General features: G+C 40.3%; 2 protein-coding genes and 2 non-coding genes across 4 annotated transcripts; all 4 read left to right on the top strand.

The window, feature by feature from the left end:
• Positions 1-15,364, top strand: LOC127538536 (caspase-14-like). The gene is given in 7 exon segments (XM_051962350.1): positions 1-251; positions 5,811-5,952; positions 6,932-7,081; positions 8,691-8,916; positions 10,855-10,971; positions 13,109-13,218; positions 14,610-15,364. Coding segments are annotated over 7 exon segments (1,101 nt in total). The 3' UTR covers positions 14,715-15,364.
• Positions 15,365-17,564: 2,200 nt separating this feature from the next.
• On the top strand, positions 17,565-23,792 carry RPSA (ribosomal protein SA). Its single transcript, XM_052000739.1, has 7 exons — positions 17,565-17,656; positions 18,508-18,674; positions 20,054-20,172; positions 22,108-22,353; positions 22,992-23,120; positions 23,287-23,452; positions 23,634-23,792. The coding sequence occupies exons 2-7, from the start codon at positions 18,542-18,544 to the stop codon at positions 23,726-23,728; spliced, it is 888 nt and encodes a 295-aa protein (XP_051856699.1). The 5' UTR covers positions 17,565-17,656; positions 18,508-18,541; the 3' UTR covers positions 23,729-23,792.
• Positions 19,829-19,982, top strand: LOC127539501 (small nucleolar RNA SNORA62/SNORA6 family). Its single transcript, XR_007947936.1, has one exon. It is a non-coding gene; the product is annotated as a small nucleolar RNA SNORA62/SNORA6 family (small nucleolar RNA).
• On the top strand, positions 22,499-22,650 carry LOC127539502 (small nucleolar RNA SNORA62/SNORA6 family). Its single transcript, XR_007947937.1, has one exon. It is a non-coding gene; the product is annotated as a small nucleolar RNA SNORA62/SNORA6 family (small nucleolar RNA).
• Positions 23,793-24,310: the final 518 nt, after the last annotated feature.

Below are 24,310 nucleotides of genomic sequence, written 5' to 3'. Positions count from 1 at the left end.
ATGGATTTTTTTCAGGTCCTGGGTGGTGAGCAGGCTGGACAAGTTGACCCAACGGGAGCTGGACACCTTCGCGTTACACCTGAGAAACTCCGGGGAGGATCCCAGAGTCCCGCAGCTGGATGTGGAAAGAGCCTCCACGACCTCGACACTGGCCGACCTGCTGCTGCAGAATTATTCCCTTTCCGAGATGCCCAGGGTATTACGCCGGGTGTTCCATCAGATGGGCCGAGAGGACCGAGTAGAAGAGTGGGGTAAGATAGGGCTGAATGGGCGGGGCGCCTTTCTTCTGCTGGGAGGAAGATACTACCCTCCAGGTATTGTCCCTACTGTCTCCTTCCCCATCCCCACCCACGTAAGAATAATCAGGGATGAATCTCATTGAGTTCTTTAACTCAGTTTCTCATGTGTGAACAGAACTAGATCCCCTATTCCAGGGATTCTTAGTTCCATTTTTACAGACTAAAAAACCGAGGCTTAGAAATTAGAGGACTTGGCTATTTATAGTCACTGGGCTAGTAAGCCAGCAAAGTTGCTTAATTTGCACTCCTAGCGAAAATCACATGTAGTTTTTGGAATCCAGAGCTATACAGGAACCCTATCCCCTTGCTCTCTCGCTCCCCCCTAGGTGCTGGCACTCAGAAAAGATGGAGAGAGTTTTAAAAGCTCAGGGATCCAGATTGACATTTGGAGCATTGGTTAAAAAGAATAGGACTTGAAACAACCAGGAAGTGCAGGAAGCAGGTGATGAAATTGATGCTTATAGAGCTTATTTGAGTAGTCCAACATCACTTCTCTAGGAAGTTGGGACTAGGACAGGATTCGAGGTCTTGTGACCTCTAAACCAGGCTCTTTTTAAGAGTACCATGATGCCCAAGTGTGGAAGCCAGAAATATCAGTGAATTAAAGATTCATTTTGGTCACTCTCCAAAAAGTTATTCAGGGGACAGTTCCCACTTCCCTTTATTTACTGAAATTCACTTTGTCCAGTTATATGCCAGGCAGGGTGCTAGACACCTGAGGGAGTTTATAATCGATCTGATCTTTGGAGTTTATCCCCAAACTCTTGACATCACTGGCATGAAAGATCTCCAACAGTATCTTCTAATACTGATTGGGACAAAAATCAAGTATGTGATATATATAATTTAGATAAGTTTGGCTTACAGTATAAATTCCAGGAGTATATATAGTTGTTTGTATGTTGTGTCCTCCAGTAGAATGGGGGGTTGTTGAGGACAGAGATTCTGGTTTTGCCTTTCTTTCTATCTCTGGTGCTTAATACAATACTTGGCACATAGCAAGTGCTTCATGCTTGTTGAACATAAGAAAGGACTTTGACAAAAATCAGTGGCCTTTATCAGCTTGCTTCATTCATTCTATGTGCACTCAATATGTGCTAGATACTGGAGATATAAAGCTAAAACTAATTTAGTTCTTGCCTTCAAGGGCAAGGGAAAACAACATATGTAATGACAGCGTCTTTAAAATCAGCCGGAGTCAGGAATTTAGGTTAAGGGAAAAATCTTCAATATTTATTGAAGTGAAGAGGTGAATAAAGATTGCGATAGCAATACGGGCAAGAAAGATTGCGATAACAATATGGGCAGCTGCGACAGGAAGCCAGCTAACAGAGAGAGATCTGAGCTCAGCAAACCTTCCCAATCGCAATGCAAAAAGTCTCTCCTTCCCTTTCCTTTTCCACTCTCCTGCCTCCACCCACCAAAATCGTCATTTCCTATACAACACATCAGGACTTGCACAAAGAGTGGGTGGGGGCCATTCTTTCTCCAAGCTTATATATTAATAGATTATGGTCCAATTACTATTTAGCCTCATGTGCTTGGGACCTCAGTGCATCAACTCAAGCCTCAGCCCATTACAAACATATACACAGAAAATTAAATAAAACTACATACAAAATAATTTCTGAGAGGGTACTACATTGGGGGTTCAGGACAGGAAGAAATGGTATTATTTAGGGGACTTTTCCTCACTTCCCCCTTCTAATTACAAAGCAACAAATGAGATTCCCTTTGGTCAGCTCAAGGAAGACAGGGTTTCTATTAAGCAGAAGTACTTAATTGGCTTAAAGAGAAAGCCTGTGAAAAGACACAGATTGGAACTGGAATCTTGTATCAGGGTCAGACAAGGCCAGTGTGGCTGCACCCTAGAATGATGAAAACTAAAGGTGTTACATTTTATATGTGAAGAAACTGAGTCTCAGAGAAGGAACTTGACTGTGTTCATCTAGTTAATAGTTTGTGAAGAGATACAGTTTTCTTGACTGCAAGTTCAAGTACCATGCAGCCCCTTGGGTAAGCATTTAGCTTGGGCTTTAGAAGAAATTCAGTAGAAGAGGAGCAGGAGGGAAGAGATCTCAGGTTTAGGAAGCATGAGCAAAGACAAGGAGGTAGGAGAGTATAGCAAAAAATAGCCCAATTAGTGTGTAATACAGGGACCAAAGCACAGAGTAATGAGATGAAGTTAGAAAGGTGCCAGGTTGTAGAAGACCATTGTATCTCAAAGCTCAACTCAGAGTTGGTGAACTCTTTGTTTTTGAGGGGGTTTCCTCAAGGAATCTGGGCAGAAAATTTATATTTAAGCACTTGCTGTGAACCTGTCTGGAACTGCTCAGTTAGGGTTGCAGGCTCTAAGGGAGAGACTTCATTAGCTCTACAGCATTGTGGGATCCTCAAGTCCCTAGCTTACATTTCCAAAGCACTTCATGGTTTACCAAGCGCTTTTCTTACAACAGTCCAGACAGTAAAAATATGTGCATTTCTACTTGACAGGTAAGGATCTGAGGGGTCAAGTCATTAGCCCAGGATCAACAGTGATAAGTAGCAAAACTTCCCTTCCCTCTCCCCCATTGGAGATTGGTAAATTGTCAATACAAGCATTTACACTTGAAATCAGGACTTGATTTGTTTGTTGGTTGTCTACACTTTAAAAAGTGATGGAGAAAATATTTGTAATGATGTTAAAATTTAAAATGTTCAGGATATAATCTACCCTCCCCCCCCCCCCACTGCCCCCTAACTCCAAATTGGTTGTTAAATGGATTTCTCAGTATGCCACTTTAATTTGTCTTTTTTTTTTTTTTTTTTGGCTGAGGCAATTGGGGTTAAGTGACTTGCCCAGGGTCACATAGCTAGGAAGCATTAAGTGTCTGAGGCTAAATTTGAACTCAGGTCCTCCTGACTTGAAAGGTTGGTGATTTATTCACTATGACACTTAGTTGCCTTGGAATTCAAGTCTTTTGATTCCAAACATGCTCTTTCCACTCAAGTTTGAGATACAACCGGTATAAGGAGACTTAGTCAACCCAACCTTCTCAGAATACATATGGGAGAGGCGCCAATCCTTTGTCTGCTTGGTCCCAGAGAGGAGAATAATGTCAATGGAGTGGGAGTCACAAAAAGTAAATTTAGGATTAATGTATGGCCAGAGAGGCTTCAATATGGCTTCCCCTCACTGGAGGGCAGTGGGCGTGTCCTCAGTGAGCTCCTGGACCTTCTATCAGGGATATTGTAGAAAGTGATTCTTGATCAGGTTTGGATAGCTTCAGTCCAACTCTGCTGGAAAAGACTAAGTCCTGGTTGGCATATGGGAAAAGAGTCAAGTGAACTAGACTCTGAGCTTTAATCTTGGGACTCAAACTAGGATTACATCTTTTAAGTGGAAAACCTCTTGCTAGGGACCTTATTTTCTCTTTTATCACCTTTTTTCTTGATATATCTTTGATGTCCCTCCTCAATCCCTCCCCTCACTCCACCCACTTTACTGGGAAGGGTTTGATCCCAGTAGATTTTTGCTATTCTGTAACAATAAACACTTTCCTTTGTGAGGAGCTTTATACAGTATCTGTCATAGCAGCAAATACAGTTATGGGGGAGCTCACAGTAACATGTTCACAACTTTCAGTTCTTCCTCTTCATCTTTACCTCCTAGCTTCCTTTAAGTGCCAGCCAAAGTATCTCCTTAATTCTGGAGCTTTTTCTTTGATGCGATCTCTATAGAACCCATTTAGACCTAGTCTGTGAATAGCAATCTGCATGTTGTCTCTTTAGGACTATACTTTATCTTTCTTTGTACCCTCTGAGCTTATCCGAGTGCTTGGCACAAAGTAGGCACTTAATAAATGTTTGCTGATTTGATTCCAGTTTTAAACTATTCCATTGTCAATTTAAAGCTGAAGGGGGCAACTAGATGACAAAGTGGATAGAGCACCAGCCCTGAAGTCAAGAGGATCAGACCTTTGCTAGTTGTGTGACTTTGGACAAGTTACTTAACCCTAATTGCCTTACCCTCCAAAAAAAATTACTAAAAAAGAGAAAGCTGGAGTAAATTAAATTTAAATTTAAATTATTAAATTTGTACTGAAGAAAATTAATTTTTTCCATCTATTCATTCATCCATTAATTCATTTATCTGTTCATTCATGTATCTATCTATCCATCTCTCTGTCTGTCTATTTATCCACTTATATTTTTTCCTATTACAATCCCATATAGTCAAGCTATACCTTTGGACAAAAGCCTCTGATGCTTCCTTTTCTGACTTCATGAAATTCATTAAGGAAGTTTGGAAGACAGTTATGTTTAAGAAGAAAGACAATGAGTTATGCTTTGAACATGGTTCTTATGATATGTCTATGGTACAGTTCAGAAGCAATTAGTGATATGGGACTGGAGTTGAGGATAGAGTTAGTTATATATATCATATATATAGATGTGGAAATCATCTGTACCAGAACCCTGATTAAATCTATGGAAGCTAATGAAATTTCCAAATGAGAAAACAGTAACTGCAGTGATTCACCAATTAGAGAGGAAAGACAAGAGAAGTAGTTCTAGATCATTGGGATACACACACTATAAGGGAAAATAATTATAGATGATATTCAAGCAAACAATACTGAGAGAGCAGTCAGACAGGAAAGAAACAGACTGCTCTGTTTGACATTTAAAGCTCTTTGAAAGCTAGCTGCAGCCTAATTTTTAAATTGATTTACTCTTGTAACCCTTCATACATTCTCTCTGGTCAAGTCCAACTGAACCGCTTGATTTTCTCCATAGCCAGCCTTTATCATCACATTGTCTCCAGAGCTCTCTTTTCACTTCCACTTCATGGAAGCCCTGGTTTCATTCAAAATTACCTTAGCTGCCACCTCCTTCCCCAGGGCTTCCTTTCACACCATTTGTTTGAGTTCTCCCGGTAGAATGTATTATCACTCATAGGTTGCAAAGACTATGCCTTTTCACTTGCAGTGTCCAGCACAGTGCCTCAGGTATAGTAAGGACTTAATAAATATTTGCTGAATCTAATCATCTGATTTAAATCATCCTTAAACTCAATGAGGAAGGAAGAACAGTTATTATTCCCATTCCTGTTATAGATAACTAGATAATGCCCTAGATAGAATGTTCGATCTGCAAAAGACCTGAGTTTAAACCCATTATCAGACCCTTACTATCTACATGACCTTTGAACATTCAGTCTCTCCATGCCTCAGTTTCCTCATTTATAAAATGGAGATAATAATACCTCCAATGTTCCTGAATGGTTATGATGATCAAAGATGGTGATCTCTTTAAATATTATGCCAATGATACAGTGCCATATAAGTATTAGATAGTACATTTCTGTTTCCATTTTCTAAATGAGAAACCTGATTGGATTAAGGACACAGTTAGGAAATGCTGGAACTCAGACTTAAATCCTGTTCTTTTGATTCCAAATCCTATGGTCTTTTTTGCCACATCCACCTTCATTTCTAGTTGTTACCTTATTTGTCCCCTCATTACTAGATTGCTGTATGGGGGCATCTGGAAACAAGGCAGTCATGTCCCACCAGAGCTCCCAGAAAAGAGTAAGAATACCTGCTGCATTCCAGAAAAAGACCAATGGAAAACAAACAGGAGGAAAAGGGAAGAGAGTGGTAGAACTGAGGTATGGCTTCTCTAAAGAGTCTGTTCTCCCTGGTCTCAAGCCACCAGAGTATCCTAGAAGCAGTCTCAGCCACTGATATGGATTCCAGGTTCCAAGAAGCCAAATTTATTTTAATTCATCCAATATCCAGGCCTTAAGACCTAAACAGACAATTTTTGTCCTTTTAGCAAGGTGCCAATAGTAAGGTTGATACTTTATGGGAAGAAGAGTCTCTTCTGTCATTTATTTCCCCCTCCCAAAAGCTAAAATGTTAAGGAATGCCAGAGTTTCTATCTCTATCTCACTTGGGCTATTTCTGTTTTCTATCCTTTGAGGATAAGATATCCCTTTCAGGAGTAGGTACCTCTGGACTGACTTTTGGGTGCAGGAAAGAATGAGGGGACTTAAATGGCACATTCTCATCAAAGTCTTTAAGTACCATCCCTCTGGAGTTAGAGAAATTTTGGGAACTACACACTATATCTAACCCAATGAAATTTACTGAAGTTCCTGACTTGTAGACAGGATGAGAAGTATCTAGCACCTAGGAAATCCATGATACTATCATTCCTGTCCCTTTAAAGACTACCCATTCCCCATATAAAGTCAAATCAAACCCCTCCCTCACCTCAGAGTGGTATGATGCTAATTGGTGTGTAGTGATAGGGACACATTCATGCCAGTTTTGTTAGAATGGCCCTGCTCTACTGGTTCTGTGTACTTCAGAATGGGTGATTTGTAATGTTAAACCTACAATATTTCAGAGAACTTTAGGGACTTAGAAAACAAATCTATTTACATACACACACACACACACACACACACACACACACACACACACACCCTTCATCCCAAAGAGAGATGGAGTTTTGAGCTCTCACATAATCTCCATCACTAACCCCAGGAGATGGATAGATAGCATAGGAGCTTGTGTGTCTAGGGTTTTATGTTTCCTGATGCATGGAATTAAGTTGTGTTTATTCATTTAACTTACAAACAGGAATGCTATAACATGGACCAAAGTCGTAAGACCTTTGTGATGTGTGTGAAGGATGGCAGACCAGGAGCTGAAAACGATTTAAACCTAATAACAAACTGGCTTAAAAAGTGCAAGTTTGAATATATATCATGTATAGATCCTAATGAAGCAGTAAGTATTATCCTAATAGTATTTTGTTTTTCATTAACTTAATAGTATTTTATTTTTTCAATTTCATGTAAAGATGAAGGGTAAACATTCATTTTTGTAAGATTTTTGAGTGCCAATTGTACTCCCTCCCATCCCTTATTTCTTCCCTCTCCAAGACAGCAAGTAATCTTACATAGGTTACATGTGTGCAATAATTTTTTAACATATTTCTATATTAGTCATGTCATAAAAAAAATCAGAACAAAAGAGAAAAACCATGAGAAAGAAAAAGTTATAATAGTATGCTTTGATCTGTATACTTCTTTCCCTGGATTTGGATGGTATTTTCCACCACAAGTTTATTGGAATTATCTTGGATCATTGTATTGCTGAGAAGAGCTAAGCATTAAGACATCAACATTGGTAACTGACTTTTAAAGTGTTCTTCCTTTTTATAAGGTAATCATGAATGCTACCTAGCTAACAATGTTGTAATGGGCTGAGGCTTGAGTTGATGCACTGAGGTCCCAAGCACATGAGGCTAAATAGTAATTGGACCATAATCTATTAATATATAAGCTTGGAGAAAGAATGGCCCCCACCCACTCTTTGTGCAAGTCCTGATGTGTTGTATAGGAAATGACGATTCTGGTGGGTGGAGGCAGGGGAGTGAAAAAGGAAGGGGAGGAGAGCTCAGCCCCACTTGCTCTGCTAGCTCTTTTGTCATTGCAACGACTTTTCTGTTTTTTTGAAGAGGAGGAGATGGCTCAGTGGATAGAGCACCAACCTTGAAGTCAAGAGGACCTGAGTTCAAATCCAGCCTCAGACACTTAACAATTCCTGGTTGTGTGACCATGGGCAAGTCACTTAACCCCAACTGCCACAGCAAAAGCAGAAAGCAAAAAAAAAAAAAAAATTGGATGAATTCAGTACTTCTACTGAAAGACAAGGGTCAGGGAGTTAATGAATTCCATTACATTCTTATGGGCTTTTCAGCCTTTTAATATTTCAGTGGTATTATTTTCCTATTATTTTCCTAACATTTACTCTAAAAGAAAGCCTTCTTATGTTTCAAGAAAATGAAGAGAAAACAAACAGAAAAGTCGTTCTCCTGACTAGTACCCTGCCTGACTGGAAAAATAGCTTAGGGAAATCAACTAATCTCCTTGTCTTGGATTCCATCACTGGTCCCACTATTCACAACAATAATCAATGTTGGATTTTTGTACATTCATTTATTCTATTTTTATTTTGTAAATAGAATTGGAGATTGGATTTCCCATGTGTAACTTGAACATTCATGATGTAATTTAGCTTAGAACTTCAGTGCAATCATAGAAAATAATTCCAGTCTCATATGAAGTATTTACTCTTCTGATTTTTTCTTGCCTTTTGAACCTCCTGTGTTCCTGGATGCCAGATTTATTTTCAAAATTGCCTACATACATAATGATGAGACCATCCTAGCCACTCACTTCCTTTTAAGGCTCTATATTTTATGTGAGAAGATGAGTAATGAATGTTGCACCCTGGGAAAAATGAGGGAATTCTGAGAATTACTGTTAGATAATCTAAATGATTCTAAGGCCAACCTTTTTACAAACACATTTTCCAATGCTTTTTGCTGCAGGAATTAACTAAAGAATTAAGGAATTTTCGAGATGGAATAAATGGAATAAATGATGGTGTTAGCTGTTGTCTTGTTACTCTTATGGCGCATGGAGGAGAAGGCTTTATAAGAACAAGATTGGACGAGAGAGTCAATTTATCAGACATTTTTGAGATGTTCAACAATGAAAACTGTCCAGCACTTCAAGAGAAACCAAAGATTTTTGTAATCTAGGCTTGTAGAGAAGGTAAGCAGAAGAAACAGAACCCATCCCAACTGGCAGGGGATTCTTAGGGGATCTTTGTTCCTAGGAAATTCTGATTCTGATTTTCATTCAAAAAGGACTTTTCCTTTCTCTGCTGCCATTCCTCAGACCACAAGAAGAAATCCTCATTAGCTGCCTCTTCATATCCATAAAGATGTCAAATCTTGTATATTTGTAGCCCCAAAGTACCATATTGTTAAACTCTAACTAGTTAGAGTGTCCTAGATCTTTTTAAGTAAATGGATTCAAGATCTTAGTATTCCTAAGTATTCCTAAATCCAAGTTTTTACTATTTTTTCCTTTATGATATCTCTTCCTGTTTTTGTAATGAGTGTTGCCATGGGACTGTATCTTCTTCACTCAAATTGGGATACTGTTCCATGGTTTCTTAGGATCTAGTGAGAAGCAGTGGAAAAGGTTCTGTATTTGGAGGTAGATGATTGAATCCTAGTTCTGTCATTTAAAACACTACTAATAATACCCTGCATTTTTAAAGAAACTTGAATTTTACACAGTGCTTTACTTACATGATTTGTGCTAACTCTCTCTGTGACTTTGGTCAAGTCATTATGTAACTTCTGTGGGGCTCAGTTTCCTTATTTGTAAGATGAGGGATTGGGTTGATTATCTTTAAGGACCTTTCCAGCTATAAATTTATGATGTTATGATCCTACTAGGCTCTAACGTGATGAACTTGCTAGTTCCTAGACTACTTATTGTGAGAAATGTCACTGTTCAGATGTGGGCCATTTGCTCCTGGGATCTGGCTTGCCTGCCTTCTCTGGAGCTCTTCAGGCCTATGTTTGTGAACTACCCTTTCCAAAGCATATGCAGTGACACAAGCTTATTTATGATCTGTTCTTTTCTCATTTGTTGGAATCCTTACTAACTGCTAAGTAATTAGAGTTGATCTAATCTTACAAGAAGTTGTTTTTTTGGATTTAAAGACATTTGGAGAGAGCTCTTGGAACCAAGCAGAGAGATAGGCCTCTAAGCTAACCGGGCTATATTGGAAATAATAAAAGATATGAACTTTGATCAACTGGCTGTGTTTTTGAGAAGAAAAAGATCACCACATTTTGGCGCCCGAACAGGGACAAACAGACCCCTCAGTGGATTTCAGTGAAATTGCTCCAAATGAAAAGAATACAGCCTGGTGATTATTTAGTGTCTGAAGCAGGATTTAAATCTTCCCTGGCATATTCTGTAAGCATGGACAAGTCTTTTAAACTTCTTGAACATTAATTTCTTCTATTAAATGGGTACAACATTAGTGACTACAAGAGAGCTCTGTTAAGAGTTCAAATGTTGGAGTTTGTTCTTCTCAGGGCACAGCCGGTTTAGAGGCTTAGAGCCCTTCGGATGTCTCCAAATCCAAAGGTTCTGCCCTTCAGCCTCTGCCTCTGCTTTCTTCTGCCTCCAACAGAGATGGAAGATCTCTCTTATCTCCTTCTGGGGAGCCCAGCACCAACTTGCCGCGGAGAGAGGGCTTCTGGCGTAGCTCCACTGAAATCCCAAAAGTGTTCTCTGCAGCAGAGTCGTTTCTCTCGAGTCTAGCGCGATCAGCCAGCCAAGAGGAAAAAATGTGTATTCTGGAATGGCTGCCTCGCCTTATATGTGAACCTTCTGAGAGAATGGGATTATGGGTTTTCTCCCATAGTGCTCTCTGGCCCAAAGAGCTTTTAAGGTGTGGCGTAGAAAGTGTACTTTTTGAAGCTAGCATACTTGTGGAGTCCAATGAGTAAAGGTGGGAACACAAGCCTTGTCTTGATTAGTTCTACTTAGTACCTTGTTTCAGGTTCTGGCCAAAACAACTTCTTGTAAGATTAGATCAACTCTAATTACTTAGCAGTTAGTAAGGATTCCAACACTCATTAGTACCAGATCATTGTGTATTTGCATTTTGTCTCACAAAAACAGTTCGAAGAGATGGTGGCGTTGTTCTAACTGACGATGAACCAATGGACCTGGATTATTCCGAGAAAAAGCGACTTCCCACATTCAGTGATTACTATATCATCTATCCCACCCAGAAAGGTATCCAGTGAATTTATGTGCTGCTAAGGCATATTAAGTAAAAGTGATCATGTTATTAAAAATCTAGTTATGGTTATTTAGATTTCATGTTTGTACTAAATCTATGCTTGTTAATCACCATGTAAATATAGAGCACCAAAAATTAAAATGAATAATTCCACATTCTTTCTAATGCTCAATTAATTCAACCCACTAGTATTTAAGCCTTCTGCTCAACCATTTGTAGTAAGGCAGATTCCCATTGACTCGGTTGTTTCATATTTCAATCCCTTATTTAGATGCAAATAAAGATGGCATAATGATCAAATTTTCAGATGACACTTAGAACGTTAACGTATTGGATGTCAGAATCATAATCCAGAAGGAGCTGAACAGGCTAGACTATTGGTCAAAACTTAGTGAGATGTAATTTAACAGGAATAAATACAAAGTCTTAATTCAACTACGTCACTAAAATAGAGGGAGGTATAACTAGAGAGCAATACATTTGAAAAAATATCTGGCATATTTCATGAACTAAAAGCTAATAAGTCCATATTGTATGAGAAGGTCGATGGGCAGTGCATTAAGAGCATCTGTTTTAAGAGAGGCCTTCAAGAGAAACTTACTGATCAGGTTGAATGTTGAAAACTATCTTTGCATATATTTTGAAAAATAAAAAATTATTATTATTTAAAAAAAAAGGAAGAAAGTATGTCATAATAGAAGAGAAAAAAAAAAAAGAAACTTGTTGATCATCCCACTGTCCTCTGCCATGGTCAAACCACATGTAGAATCTTGAATAGCCCGACAGGTTGCTAGATGGCATGATAATGCATGGAGAGCCAGGCCTGGAGTCAGAAGGATTCATCTTCTAAGTTCCAATCTGGCCTCAGACACTTGAAAGTGTGTGACTCTGGGCAAGTCACTTCATCCTGTCTACCTCAGTTCCTTACCTTTGAAATGACAAACCCCTCCAATATCTCTGCCAAGAAAAGTGTAATGAAGAATGGACAGTATTAGAAGCCTCCAGAACAGCCACCTCATTTTTGGGAAAGGCATTGGTAGCGTGGAACAAGTGGGAGCAGGATCACCAGGATGGTAATATGTTTTGAAGACTAGTTGGGGATGTTCTATTTGGAAGAGAAGGTTAGGGGTGACATGATAATTGTTGCCAAGATTTTGAAGGACTACAATTGTAGAAGAGTGATTAGATTCATTGAGCTTGGCACTAAAAAGGTAGAAATAGGAAAAGTGGCTGAAAGAGGGTGAAAGCTGTAGAGGAACAGGTATAGGTTTGATGATGGGGAAAACTTCCCACTATTTAAAATAGATTGGTTTGGGAATTGCTGGGGGCTCTTAAACTAGAGACCTGCAAGCAAAGCCCTGGTGACCATTTAATTGTAAACCATATTATAGAGCAGATTCTTGTTCAGATATGTGTTGGAACAGATGGCTCTTGATGTTCTTTCTAACTCTAAAATTCAGATAGTGTGTTTGGTCTCCTAGAGCCCATCAGGACTAATAACATAAGGTGGCTACCTTAGCAGACAGTAGGTTTTCCCTCAGTTGAAGTCTTTAGGTAAAGACTGCCTGAGCATATGTTTGAGGATGTTGTATGGGACATTCTTGGGGTATGAAATCCTTTTTGACTATAAGCAGGATGATCTAGGAACTAGCCAGCTACTTTTATAGGGTCTATTTGAGACTCTGAAAGTTGCAAGTTCTTGGCTGAAACATCACTGGGAAATTATAGCCCACGCTTTAGATAGTATCTGGTATCCTTCTGATTGTTTTGCTGAGCAGTCAAGGTTTTTACTGATTCCTGATCCAATCTGTCTATCAATTACTGATCTCATCTGCCATGGATTCTTTATGGGCAAAGCATTGAGACTGCCTTGTTAGTGTACTAGTGGGGTTAAGGACCCAAGGAACAGTTTTGAGAAGGAGTGAAAGTGTAAATACTGGCCATCTTAATGGAAATGTAGAGATGTCTTAGTGGTTCAGAGAACAAAGGGATATCTTACTTCATAAAAGGTTTTTCTAGCTTCCATTCCATATATTGTGTTTGTATAATAGTTCAAATAATATTTTGTAATAATAATTTAGAACACTTTAGGAAAAAATAGAAACCATATTTTTATTTTTCCACTGATAGATCATGTTGCTTTACACCACCCAAAAGATGGTTCTGTGATGATTCAAGCAATAAATGAAGTCTTTGAGTAGCATGGAATGAAGTGGCATATTGCAGATTTTTTTACTCAAGTGAGTATTCAGTAAGTGGATTCATGCTCCATAATTATTTCATTCTACCAGCACATTCCCTGGAATTCCCTAAGGAGGATTTCTGTGTGTGTGTGTACATATGCCTTGGGGACCTAACTCTTCCCTGAAGTCTTTCTCTTTCTAAATTCCTTCCTTCTCTGAATTTTTTTTTCCTGTTGTTTTGTTTTCTCAGTAGATTTTAAACTTCTCTGAGGACAGGATCATGCACCTGTTGGTGTAGTTAGTAAACAAGGGACTGATGTGTTCATTAAACAGTCATTTCTGTCTCTTTCCCTATCTCCTGCCTCTGTATTCCAACAGTTTAGTTATTGTTCAGTCCTGACAGATCAACCTGGAATTAGGAGGAACAAGTGAGCCCTCACATTCTTAGGACTGACTGATGGGAAATCAGTGTCAAATCTATTATAGATATTATCATCATTATCCTCAATCTAATAATACTTTACATTGCTGTTGTGTTCTACAGAAACATTTTCCCCTTGGAGACACCTCCAGAAAACCCTCCCAAGCCTCAAATCAAGTTTGTAGGTTGGGAAGATGGCATCTCTAGCATCTGTCTCCTCTTTCATGTTACAGGGACTCTAGTTAAGGTCCTCATCAACTCATGCTATGAGGACTGTAGTATCTCAACTGGTCTTCTACTTTCCAGTCTGTCTTCTACATAGTTACAATAATAATCTGTAATTAGTAATAATAAAATAATAATAAATCATTATGATATATAATAATCTTCCTCAAGTAAAATCTATACTTGTATAGTATACTATAGATTTTACTCTGTCATTCTCCTGCTCAAGAAGTTTCAATGGCTTCCAGTTACTTTATTTGACATATAAAGCCCTTTACAATCTGGATGCCTACCCAACTTGGCAGACATAGAAACAGATAGACACAGAGATATACAGACAGGCAGATAGACCGACAGACACACAGAGTTTACATTTCAGCCAAGCTGGCCTGTTCTCTGGTTCTGCAGACTCAAACCCTATCTTTGATGCCTAGAATGCAGTCTCTCCTCACCTCTGCCTCTTGGAATTTCTAGCTCTAGCTTGCTTCCTATACAAAGGTTTTGGCCAAATGTACTGGGCTTATTACTCTGCCTTTATCTCTGTCCCTCCCCATTATTGTCTTTATTTTGCATATATTCTGTATATACTTATCTCTGTGCATACTGTGTGCTTAAGAAATGTTTGTTTAATAATCAGTAGATATTTATTATCAGTAAATATCAATAAATATTGAATGCCAGATATCTTGCTAAACTTCGGGGATACAAAAAGGTAAAGCCAGCTGTGCCCACCGGAAACTCAACTATCTGTTGAAATGAATTTACTTATTTCTATATATAATTTGTGCTTTTCATCTTGTAGGTGAACAATAAAGTGGTGCACACAGACTATTATTACGTGGATAAGAGTCCCATAAAAGTAGTACTGGTCATGGAGTCCACTCTCACCAAAGCTGTGTACTTTTGACACTTGGAGGAGGAAGAAAAGGAAGTGAAAAAAGAAAAGGAGGAGGTGGAAGATTTTAAATATAAAATAACTTCTTTGTGTATTTACATTGTGCTTCACAATGTATAAAACACTGGCTCTTCTATTGATTGGAACCTGCTGTGGAAGTTTCTAAGATTGTTGTTTGTCCTTTGTTCTTGAAGACCAGGATATCAAGGAGAAATTAATTGGCTTTAAGTGAGGAAAGGCTGTGCAATGTCACTTGCTTCATTTTCTCCTCCAGTATAAATTAGTGAAAGTAGATTGTGAGTAAAGACAGATATGAATCAAAGACAATTCTCCTGACAGAAGTTATTTCTTTTAAAAGATGAATCTCTCTAATTGTTCTATATTTAATTGGTTCAAGATTTTTTAAAAAATGATTTATTTACTAATTGAACTTTTAATTCCCTGTCATTAAAAAAAAAATTTAAACCTTTATTCTCTCAGTCATTTCAAATTTTCCCAGCCACAGGATGATACAGAGAAGGACAAGAAAAGTCCCTGATATCAAGGAACTCACAATCTAGTGGGAGAGACAAATAAATGACTATGTTTCTATATATTTGTGTATATACATAGACATATGTGTATGTTTATGTAAATATGTAATACATACCCCACTATTTCTATACACATAGGATGTTTTTAGCTATCAAACCTTAAAACTCCACTAAGACTGATATAGACCTTTGTGTGTATATGTATACAAATTTGCCCTCAGATACTTCCTAGCTATGTGATTATCGGCAAGTCACTTAAATTTGTTTGCCTCAGTTTCCTCATTTGTAAAATAGGGATAATAATGGCCCCTACTTTACAACAACTGAAATGCTAAGCACAGAGCCTGGCACATAGTAAACACTACATAAATGTTAACTGTTGCTATGTGTACATATACATTTGCCATTGAAGTATAAAGGATTGATAATTTCCTTCAAGTTCCTCTGAAATTAGACATATTACTAAATCATCATCTCCAACCCTCCTCCCACAACCCCCCCCAAATGAATAAGCTTGGAATAGGCAAAGGTTTTCTGGGGTTCTTCTCAAAAATGCCTCCTCCTGACATTCCAACTATCAAAGATTCCTTTAGATGAATTCTCTCTTTACACAATGCAATTATCTCTTTGGCAGTTTTATTTTAGGAACAGCGTAGAGAATTTTTTGCCTTGAAATTCCTTTCGACTCAGATTAGAATATTCTTAGCTATTTAAGTGTCTCAGACAATTTCCTGAGGTGATGGAAGGTTAAGTGATTTTCTCTAGGTTGCACAGCTAATAAGTGTTTGTAGAAGATGGATCTTTGTTGTTCTTTTGTTTTTTCAATTGTATCTCATTCTCAGTGATCCCATCTAAGGTTTTCTTGACAAAAATATCCTAGTAGTTTGCTTATTTTACTGCTGAGGAAACGGAGGTAAACAGGATTAAGTGACTTGCCCAGAGTTACACGATTAGTCTCTGGGGCCAGATCTGAACTCAGAAAGCTGTCTTCCTAGCTGAAAGTTCTGCATTTTATTCATGGTACCACCTACTGTTGGAGGTGGGATTTTAATTCAGTTTTTATTCACTCCAAGGCTAATTCTCTAACCACAATGCCACAAAGAATTGCTTTAATCCAACTTCATGCCTCATTGCTAGGAACAGGTATTGTAGAAAGGGGATTTTTGGAAGGGAAGATATAATTTTGGGAAGGTAGATGTAGAAAAAGCAAATGTAGCTGCATAAGGCTTTAGAGCAAAGAAAAAAATAGCGTTTTTGCTGAAGCAAATTGATATTATTAGCAATCAGCATAATGTTTATTTACTATAAGCCGAGCACGGTGCTGAGCATAAATATGAAGAACCCGATGAGGTGGGTACTACAAGTACTCTTTTACAGATGAGGAAATTAGAGGAATGAAGGGACTTTTAGTGCTTAAAGAGCTAGTATGCCTCCATCATGGGTGGCATGTAAAGCGCAGACTCCTGATTTTAAGTCCAACACTCTTTCCTTTCGAAAACACCGGCTGTGTCACATCATCCAATCATTGCTTGTTGAATCGATCTCCATTGCGACAAAAACTAATTTGTGTCTTCGTTTTGTGAACTGGAGTTATTCCACTTAAAAAGAGACGGCGGCACTAGGGCTCCAGGAAGTGATGCAGCGGGATGTTGTTTGCTGTGAAGGGGCTGCCGGGCCTAGTGCGTGGGTCACCTGTAGATCGGAGGGCTCGACTGCCGGATTGTAAAGTCTGCAGAATGGAAGCTCCCTGCGGGCAGGGCCTGCTTCGCCTTCGACTCCGAAGCCCGAGCGTAGCCAGCAGCTCGGCACAAAAGGCGGATTCACGCATTTCTTTCCTTCTTTTTTTCCTTCCTCTCTTCCTTCGTTCTTTTTGTTTTTCTTCTTCCCTCGCTTCTCATTTTTCTTCCTTCCGTCTCTCCTTTTTTGTCTTCCTTTCTTTTTCTCTTCCTTTCCTCCTTCACTTACTTGTCTTTTTTTCTGAACCTAGAGACTTTATAACTGAATTTAAGACTTTAAAGTATACGTTTCTCCCGCCAAAGCTAGAGGATTGCGCGCAGGCGCTCTGGTTTGCGCATGCGTATTGTGAGTAGTGTGTCTCAAGGGGGTGTGTGTGTGGGGGCGGGGGGGCGGCTCTTTCCGACGCGCACGCGCACGCAGAAACGCGACGTCTTTCTAGGAAGGCAGTCAGAGGGAGGTAGCAGCCATGTTCCTTACCCGTTGATGTCTAACCTGGGTTGCCTCTGGAATGTGGCGTTCTGCCGTGCTCTGCCCCCTGGCGGTAACTGAGGCGCTTTGCTAAAGGAAAACACTTCCTGCGTTAGTACCGCCCACGGGGGCGGCTGGGTTATATAAGGACGTCATTTCCGCCCGCGGTTCCTTTCCGCGCTGCTCAGAAGAGGGTTCCATACGGCGTTGTCTTCGGTCAGTGTCTACGCGCCGCTTTTCGCGGTTCCGCGGCCGCAGCCGGGACGGGCAAGGGGAGAGATGGGAGGCGAGAGGCCGCGGAGGCTGTGGGACGGTGCCGGGGTACGTTTCGGCCCGGCACTGGCCCCGCGCGGGCCCCAGGCCTGGGGAGCTCCGGCGCACGTGGCGGCCCCGCCAGTCAGGGCCTCGGTCACCCCCTGCCCACCCTTCCCCTTCCAAGGGAAGATTCCGGCTTCCTGGCCCAGTCGGGAAGGAGTCCCATGCGCCGCGTCCTTGCGGTTCTGCAAGAAAAGTCAATCGGGGCCGTCCCCGGCACGATTGGGCAACTGTCCCGGGGGGGGCGCGGGGCAGGGACAGTGCTTGTGTGGGCTCCCCGCCCCGAGTCGGGGCGGAGCGAGGCATGCAGCCGGGTCGGGCGGGGGGCCCCCGCTGAGTTGCATCTGTCAGAACCGCCGGACTTCCCAAGCCTCAAACGGCGTCCTGCGGGTCACTTTTCAACCCATTACTAGAGCTAAATCCCACTTGGGCATAGTGCATTATCGTGCTGATAATTTGTTGTGATCTCTTTGTTAATATTGAAAATTTTCAGATCAATATTTATTAGGTAGGTTGATCTGTAGTTTTCTTTCTGTTTTGGCCATTTCTGGTTTAATTCCAGTGCTATGTAAACAATTTGGAAAACTAGGTAAAGGAGGAGGCCTGCCAAAATCCTGCTAGGACACCAGCCAGGGCAGCTTTAGACTAGTGCTGAGCTGGCTGAAGAAATTGGTGGTGGTGGGACCAGCTGGAAGGGCCTTCTCCAAGGGCAACTAGGACCTGGTCACTCTAATTGTTTTCTGCTGTTTCAGGTTTCCGTCGTAACTTTAAAGGGAAACTTTCACAATGTCCGGAGCCCTAGATGTCTTGCAGATGAAGGAGGAGGATGTCCTCAAATTCCTTGCTGCAGGGACCCATTTGGGCGGCACCAATTTGGACTTCCAGATGGAACAGTATATCTACAAAAGAAAAAGCGATGGTGGGTGTCTAGCATTAAAGTAGGTTTTGCACAGGTTGTGAGACCTGCTTATTCTCAACAGGTCCTGTAGGCACCTACTCAAGAAAGTGGCTGGGGCATGGATGCTCATGGATGGTTTTTGGAGGGAGCCTTCTGTTTAGGAAATTCCTGAAAAGAGAGTAGTAGTAATAAACTCATCTTTAATAGAGTGAGAGGTGAGTGTTTCTCCCATTTTGCAGATAAGGAAACAAAGTTAATCAAGTGATCATTATGGGAAAGAAATATTTCTGAGATAGGGTTTTAAACCAGGTTTTCTCACTTACCATTTTATATTGTCTTGGAAGTTGCCTTTTAAGGGCAAAACCTCTTGCCATACTATGGTTTGTACATGAACTCACTTAATTTTCTAGATTGTCTAAACACTTGAAAATCAATTTTGTTAGTTGTGTTCTGTTCTTTGTGACCCTGTGGATCAGTGTTCCAATGGGGTTTTCTTGGCAAAGGTACTCTATTGGTTTGCTATGTCCTTCAAAATATGTTTTGAAAGAGAAAAAGCATTGTAAATATAAGCATCCTCATGTTTCATTTTTGATTTAGTATAATTTTGGAATTGGCAGATTGATAGACAGGTTGGGTGAACATTACTGTTTCACCATGCAACAAGCATTTATTTAATGTTTATTCCTGTTGCTGATACACAGTGTAAGTGAAGTGTGTGCTATAATCCCATTTTACTTTTGAGGAAACTAGCAGTTAGGTTAAGAGAGTTTGGCCAGGGTGTTATGTTAGCTGGTATTTGAGGCTCTATGTGAACAAAAATCTTTGTGATTCCAGGTCCTATGTGTCCACTTCCCCCACTGAGACCAAGCTGGTCTGAAAGAGTCACCAGAAAGCTAGCCGAGCCCCAAGTGAAGGAGACAAGAGATTCATTCTGATGATGCAATAGCTTTTTAGAGAAAGTGAACTTTTCCTTATATTTGAATTCCTTGAAATTTTGAGATAAGTTGTAAATAACTAGGAAACTGAGGATAAAAGATTTGCAGTCATCACAACAATGTTGTGCATAATAGAAACCACTTTAGATTAACTTGGAGCTATTCTTGGTTATTAGAATATGTAAGAGGTTGGTAGAAGTAGGAATGGAAGCAAAAGACTTTACTGTTTGTTAATTCCAATATGCACATTATTAAAACCCAGAGTTTAGGCCGGTTTTAGGCCAATGAACTTCTGAGTGTCGGAAGTGTGCTACAGTATGTTGGCAGGATTTTCGCTAACACCAGTAGAGCTTGCCTCTATGACTGGAGTTTGATAGTAGTCACTGCCACATGTCTCATCTTAGGTGGTGTCCTTAGGTGTAACATTTTAAGTTGGTTTTGAGAACTTGATTCTGCCCACTATAGGCATCTACATCATTAATTTGAAGAGAACTTGGGAAAAGCTTCTGCTGGCAGCTCGTGCCATTGTAGCCATTGAAAATCCGGCTGATGTTAGTGTCATCTCATCCAGGAACACTGGCCAGGTACGTGGGGCTTGGAAAGAGTTTTATGTTGGAATTAATATTTCATATTGATAGCTCTTCAGGTACATTTCCGTATGGTTCTCTCAACAGTCCTAACAAGGTATAAAAGATACAGGTCATCATCCATCATTAATCAACACATGAAGTTTTTTAAGCTCAGATAGGAAGATTTGAATTGATCTGGAGGACAAAGCTCTTTCATAACCAGGTCTTTTTAGGTGTACCAAAACTAGCTGGGAATCTAGAGGCACAGACATGATGTCCCTTGCTTTAGCTCTTTGATCAGTTCCAATGTTTATAATTTCTAGGGATCTTTGGGGGGTTTACTGTCATGGAACTGGAATGAGTAAGTGATTATTAAGATATAGTAAATATGAAAAGATGAGCTGGCAAAATACAAATGTAAATGATTTAGTGTTGCTTTATCTCTTTAAAAAAGTCCAGAGCAGGCATATTTCATCTTGAAGTTGTCTAAAGCAGTGCAAATGTAGAATGGGGGGAAATTGTAATATAGATGTGTTCTTACTGTTGACCTCATTAGTGTTGTATAATTTGTATAAGCTACATTCAGAAATCAAAGCTGGAGCCCCATATGAGACCCATTTATAATAAAACCATTTCATTGACTAGAATTTGCTCTAGATTTGCATTTATTTCGATCTGGAGACAAATTATATCAACAAAACTCCAAAACAAACCTTACTAAGCCTAGTTTTTTTTTTTTTTTAATTTATTGTAGAAAAAGTTTCCCTGCAATACCATAAGGTAGCATATCATAAATTTAATATGTTAGATTTTCAAAAACCCTTAACAGAATTAGTCCAAGGTAAAATAATAAAGTATTGTTTGCCTTCTCTTGGACTCAGATTCTAATTTCTTTGGGGGGGGGGAAGGAAGAGTATATAAACCAAAACCAGTCTCACAAATTAAGTCACAAACTGTCATTTCCAAGTCTAGTTCTTGATTGAAATAAGTAAGACATCTTTTTATTCAAAGCATGAAAACGTTACATTGATCAATACTTATTTTTGTATTTAAAGATTTTCTCAGGAATGTTTTTGGATGTGTGGCTTTAAAAAAAAAAATTAAGAATAAATTTATTAAAGCTATTACGTCTATGAGCATTTTTTTCAAACTGGCCTTCTTTTGCAGTAGGAGAATCTAGCAAAATAAATAGGTCTGTCTTTGGATTTAATTCCATTGTGTCTGACAGGCTGTGGATGAAATAATACTCAGGCCTGAGCACATAAGGTTTATCTTACTACATTGATTAGAATTTTTTTATATAGCTTTTTATTTTCAAAATATATACAAAGATAGTTTTTAACACTCACCCTTACAAAATCTTGCTTTAGAAATTTTTTTCTCTCCCTTCTCCTTCCCTAAAGAGCAAGTAATTTAATGTATGTTAAACATGTGTGCAATTTTTCGATACATAATTTATAATTCTGCATAAGAAAAATCAGATCAAAAAGCAAACAACAAAAAAGGTGAAAATGCTGTGTTGTGATCCATATTTAATCTCCATAGTTTTCTCTCTGGATTCAGATGGCTCTCTAAATCACAAGCCTGTTGGAATTGGTCCAAGTCACCTCATTGTTGAAAAGAGTCACTTCTAGCAGAGTTGGTGATTAGAGTTCTAAAGTCTTTTTGAAAGTTTTTTCTCTATGCTGTTATCATTGGACAAATTGTTTTGCTCACTTCACTCTGCATCAGTTCATAATTTCCTCTGAAACTGTCCATTTTGTCACTTACAAGTATAATAGAATGAGGCATTTTCCTACATAGAAGTGTGGATGTGTAGTTTTGAAGTTTGTTGCGAAAGAAGCTTGTTCCAGTCAGTTGTGTATACGCAGAAGAGTTGGCGGATCCTCACGCTGTCATGGAATGTAGCTTTGTTCCCCTGTAACTCGGGTTCCTCCCTTCTGTCCTCAGAGAGCTGTTCTGAAATTTGCTGCTGCCACTGGCGCCACCCCTATTGCTGGACGATTTACCCCGGGCACCTTCACTAACCAGATCCAAGCAGCTTTCAGGGAGCCTCGCCTCTTAGTGGTCACTGATCCTCGGGCAGATCATCAGCCTCTGACTGAAGCATCGTATGTGAACCTCCCGACCATTGCCTTGTGCAACACGGATTCCCCACTTCGCTATGTGGACATTGCCATTCCCTGTAACAACAAGGTATCAGCCAGCACCTCGCCACCATTTTATTTTCCACTTCAGTCTTGGGGCCAGGGGCAGCTGTAGTGTGCCACGCACTGCACAGGGCTTCCCACAAATCTCATTTGATCTTGGGCTTTGAATTAGCTCTTGAAATAAGTGACATTTTGCACACTGTTAGAGCTTGGAGCGAGGCCAGTAGGCCGTTGAACTCACAAGTGTAGGTCGTGTGCTATATTAATGGCAGGTTTTTCGCTAACACCACAAGGGCCTTTGTGGTCCAATGAGTGGAGTTTGATAGTATTCTGTGCAACAAATAATTAGGATATTTTTAAAATGCCAAAGGAGTAAAGAATGAGAATGGGCAGTAGAAGGGGGCATGTTAGCATGTGACACATTAGGTGGTGAGCTTCCACGTGTAATAGACTTCCTCCTTTAAACCTCAATAATTTCTTAGCCTTTGCCTTATTCCAACTTTATGAATTTGCAGATGAGTAACACTGGTTTAAGGTTCTCTGAGGGTCCTCTGTACCACGGTGAGCTTTGAAACAAACCACAGGTAGATGTTAATGTGCTCTTCGTTGTGGGAGCTAGAGAAAGTATGGCAGTGGCAGTCGTGAAATGAGGGAGTTGGCCCCATTACTGTGTGATTTCTGCAGGGAGCTCACTCTGTGGGGCTGATGTGGTGGATGCTGGCCCGGGAAGTTCTACGCATGCGCGGCACCATTTCCCGTGAGCATCCATGGGAGGTCATGCCTGATCTCTACTTCTACCGGGATCCAGAGGAGGTAACTTCAGTAGGGATGGGTGGGCAATGGTCTTCATGGCTCCAACCAGCACAGTGTTGGGGGAGGCAGCTGCCACAGGGTGTGGTGGGGTGGGATGGGGTGGGGCCTCTGGGGTCAGGTGCTCAGCACATGTCATGACTGAATGCCTCTTTTTTTTAAAAACCAGATTGAAAAGGAGGAACAGGCCGCTGCCGAGAAGGCAGTAACCAAGGAGGAGTTCCAGGGGGAATGGACTGCCCCTGCCCCAGAGTTCACAGCTACGCAGCCAGAGGTGGCTGACTGGTCCGAGGGAGTGCAGGTGCCCTCAGTGCCCATCCAGCAGTTCCCTACTGGTGAGTGCCGCACCATCCCTGTGTTAGAGCAAGGGGACCCTGGAGTCTGGGGGCCAGGCTAGGAGCAGGAGAGTGGTCATAGGGGTCTTTCAGCTCAGCATTGATCCCAAGGCAGGGAGGGGGCTGGGGGGACTCTCAGTGGGAACCGAGCTCATGCCTGTGCTTTTTTTCTCTTTTTTAGAAGACTGGAGTGCTCAGCCTGCTACCGAGGACTGGTCGGCAGCCCCTACTGCTCAGGCTACCGAGTGGGTAGGAACCACCACCGAGTGGTCTTAAGTCTTACCTGGAGGCTCTAAGTGCTGGGAAAACACTGATGGAGAATAAACGTTTGTTTCTTATATTCTTGGAGTGGTTGCGTCCTTTACATTGATTCTGTTTTTCTTTTTTTTTTGCCCCAGCTTTTCACACTTTAGGAAGAATCTTCCTGAAACTTTGTGTCTTTTTTTTTTTTTTAATTTTTTATTGATAGAACCCATGCCAGGATAATTTTTTACAGCATTATCCCTTGCATTCACTTCTGTGTCCATGTGTCTTAAAATGGTTTGTGATACTTAATGGAATTTCCTTAATATTTCTTCATTTGGCACAGGATTTACAGTAAGATCAAAATGTGTTTTTATTGGGTGATGTGTTCGGAGACAATGCCAGGAAATTTAGGAGTCTGGGATAGACATAATTAATTGAGGTGTGGATTTAATCCTTTCTGGGCCAGTATCATACTCTGCACCAAAGATTGAAACATTTTGATAATTGGGATTTAGTGACTTCGTAACAGCTAGGGATCTGACAAGGAGTCCATTAGAGCCAACTTAACTTCATTTAGAAAGCACTCACTACAGTGTGCCTCAGCCAGTAAAA

The sequence above is a fragment of the Antechinus flavipes genome, chromosome 5, assembly GCF_016432865.1.
Source record: "Antechinus flavipes isolate AdamAnt ecotype Samford, QLD, Australia chromosome 5, AdamAnt_v2, whole genome shotgun sequence".
Taxonomy (NCBI): domain Eukaryota; kingdom Metazoa; phylum Chordata; class Mammalia; order Dasyuromorphia; family Dasyuridae; genus Antechinus; species Antechinus flavipes.
The sequence above is the reverse complement of the archived record's forward strand: the minus strand, read 5'-3'. Positions and strand labels throughout refer to the sequence as shown.

Bases quoted from the DNA above. Each gene is read 5' to 3' on its own strand.
- RPSA (XM_052000739.1), top strand. From the start codon at position 18,542: ATGTCCGGAGCCCTAGATGTCTTGCAGATGAAGGAGGAGGATGTCCTC. The intron at 22,354-22,991 runs GTATCAGCCAGC...TGATTTCTGCAG, and splicing joins CCATTCCCTGTAACAACAAG to GGAGCTCACTCTGTGGGGCT. The intron at 23,453-23,633 runs GTGAGTGCCGCA...TCTCTTTTTTAG, and splicing joins CATCCAGCAGTTCCCTACTG to AAGACTGGAGTGCTCAGCCT.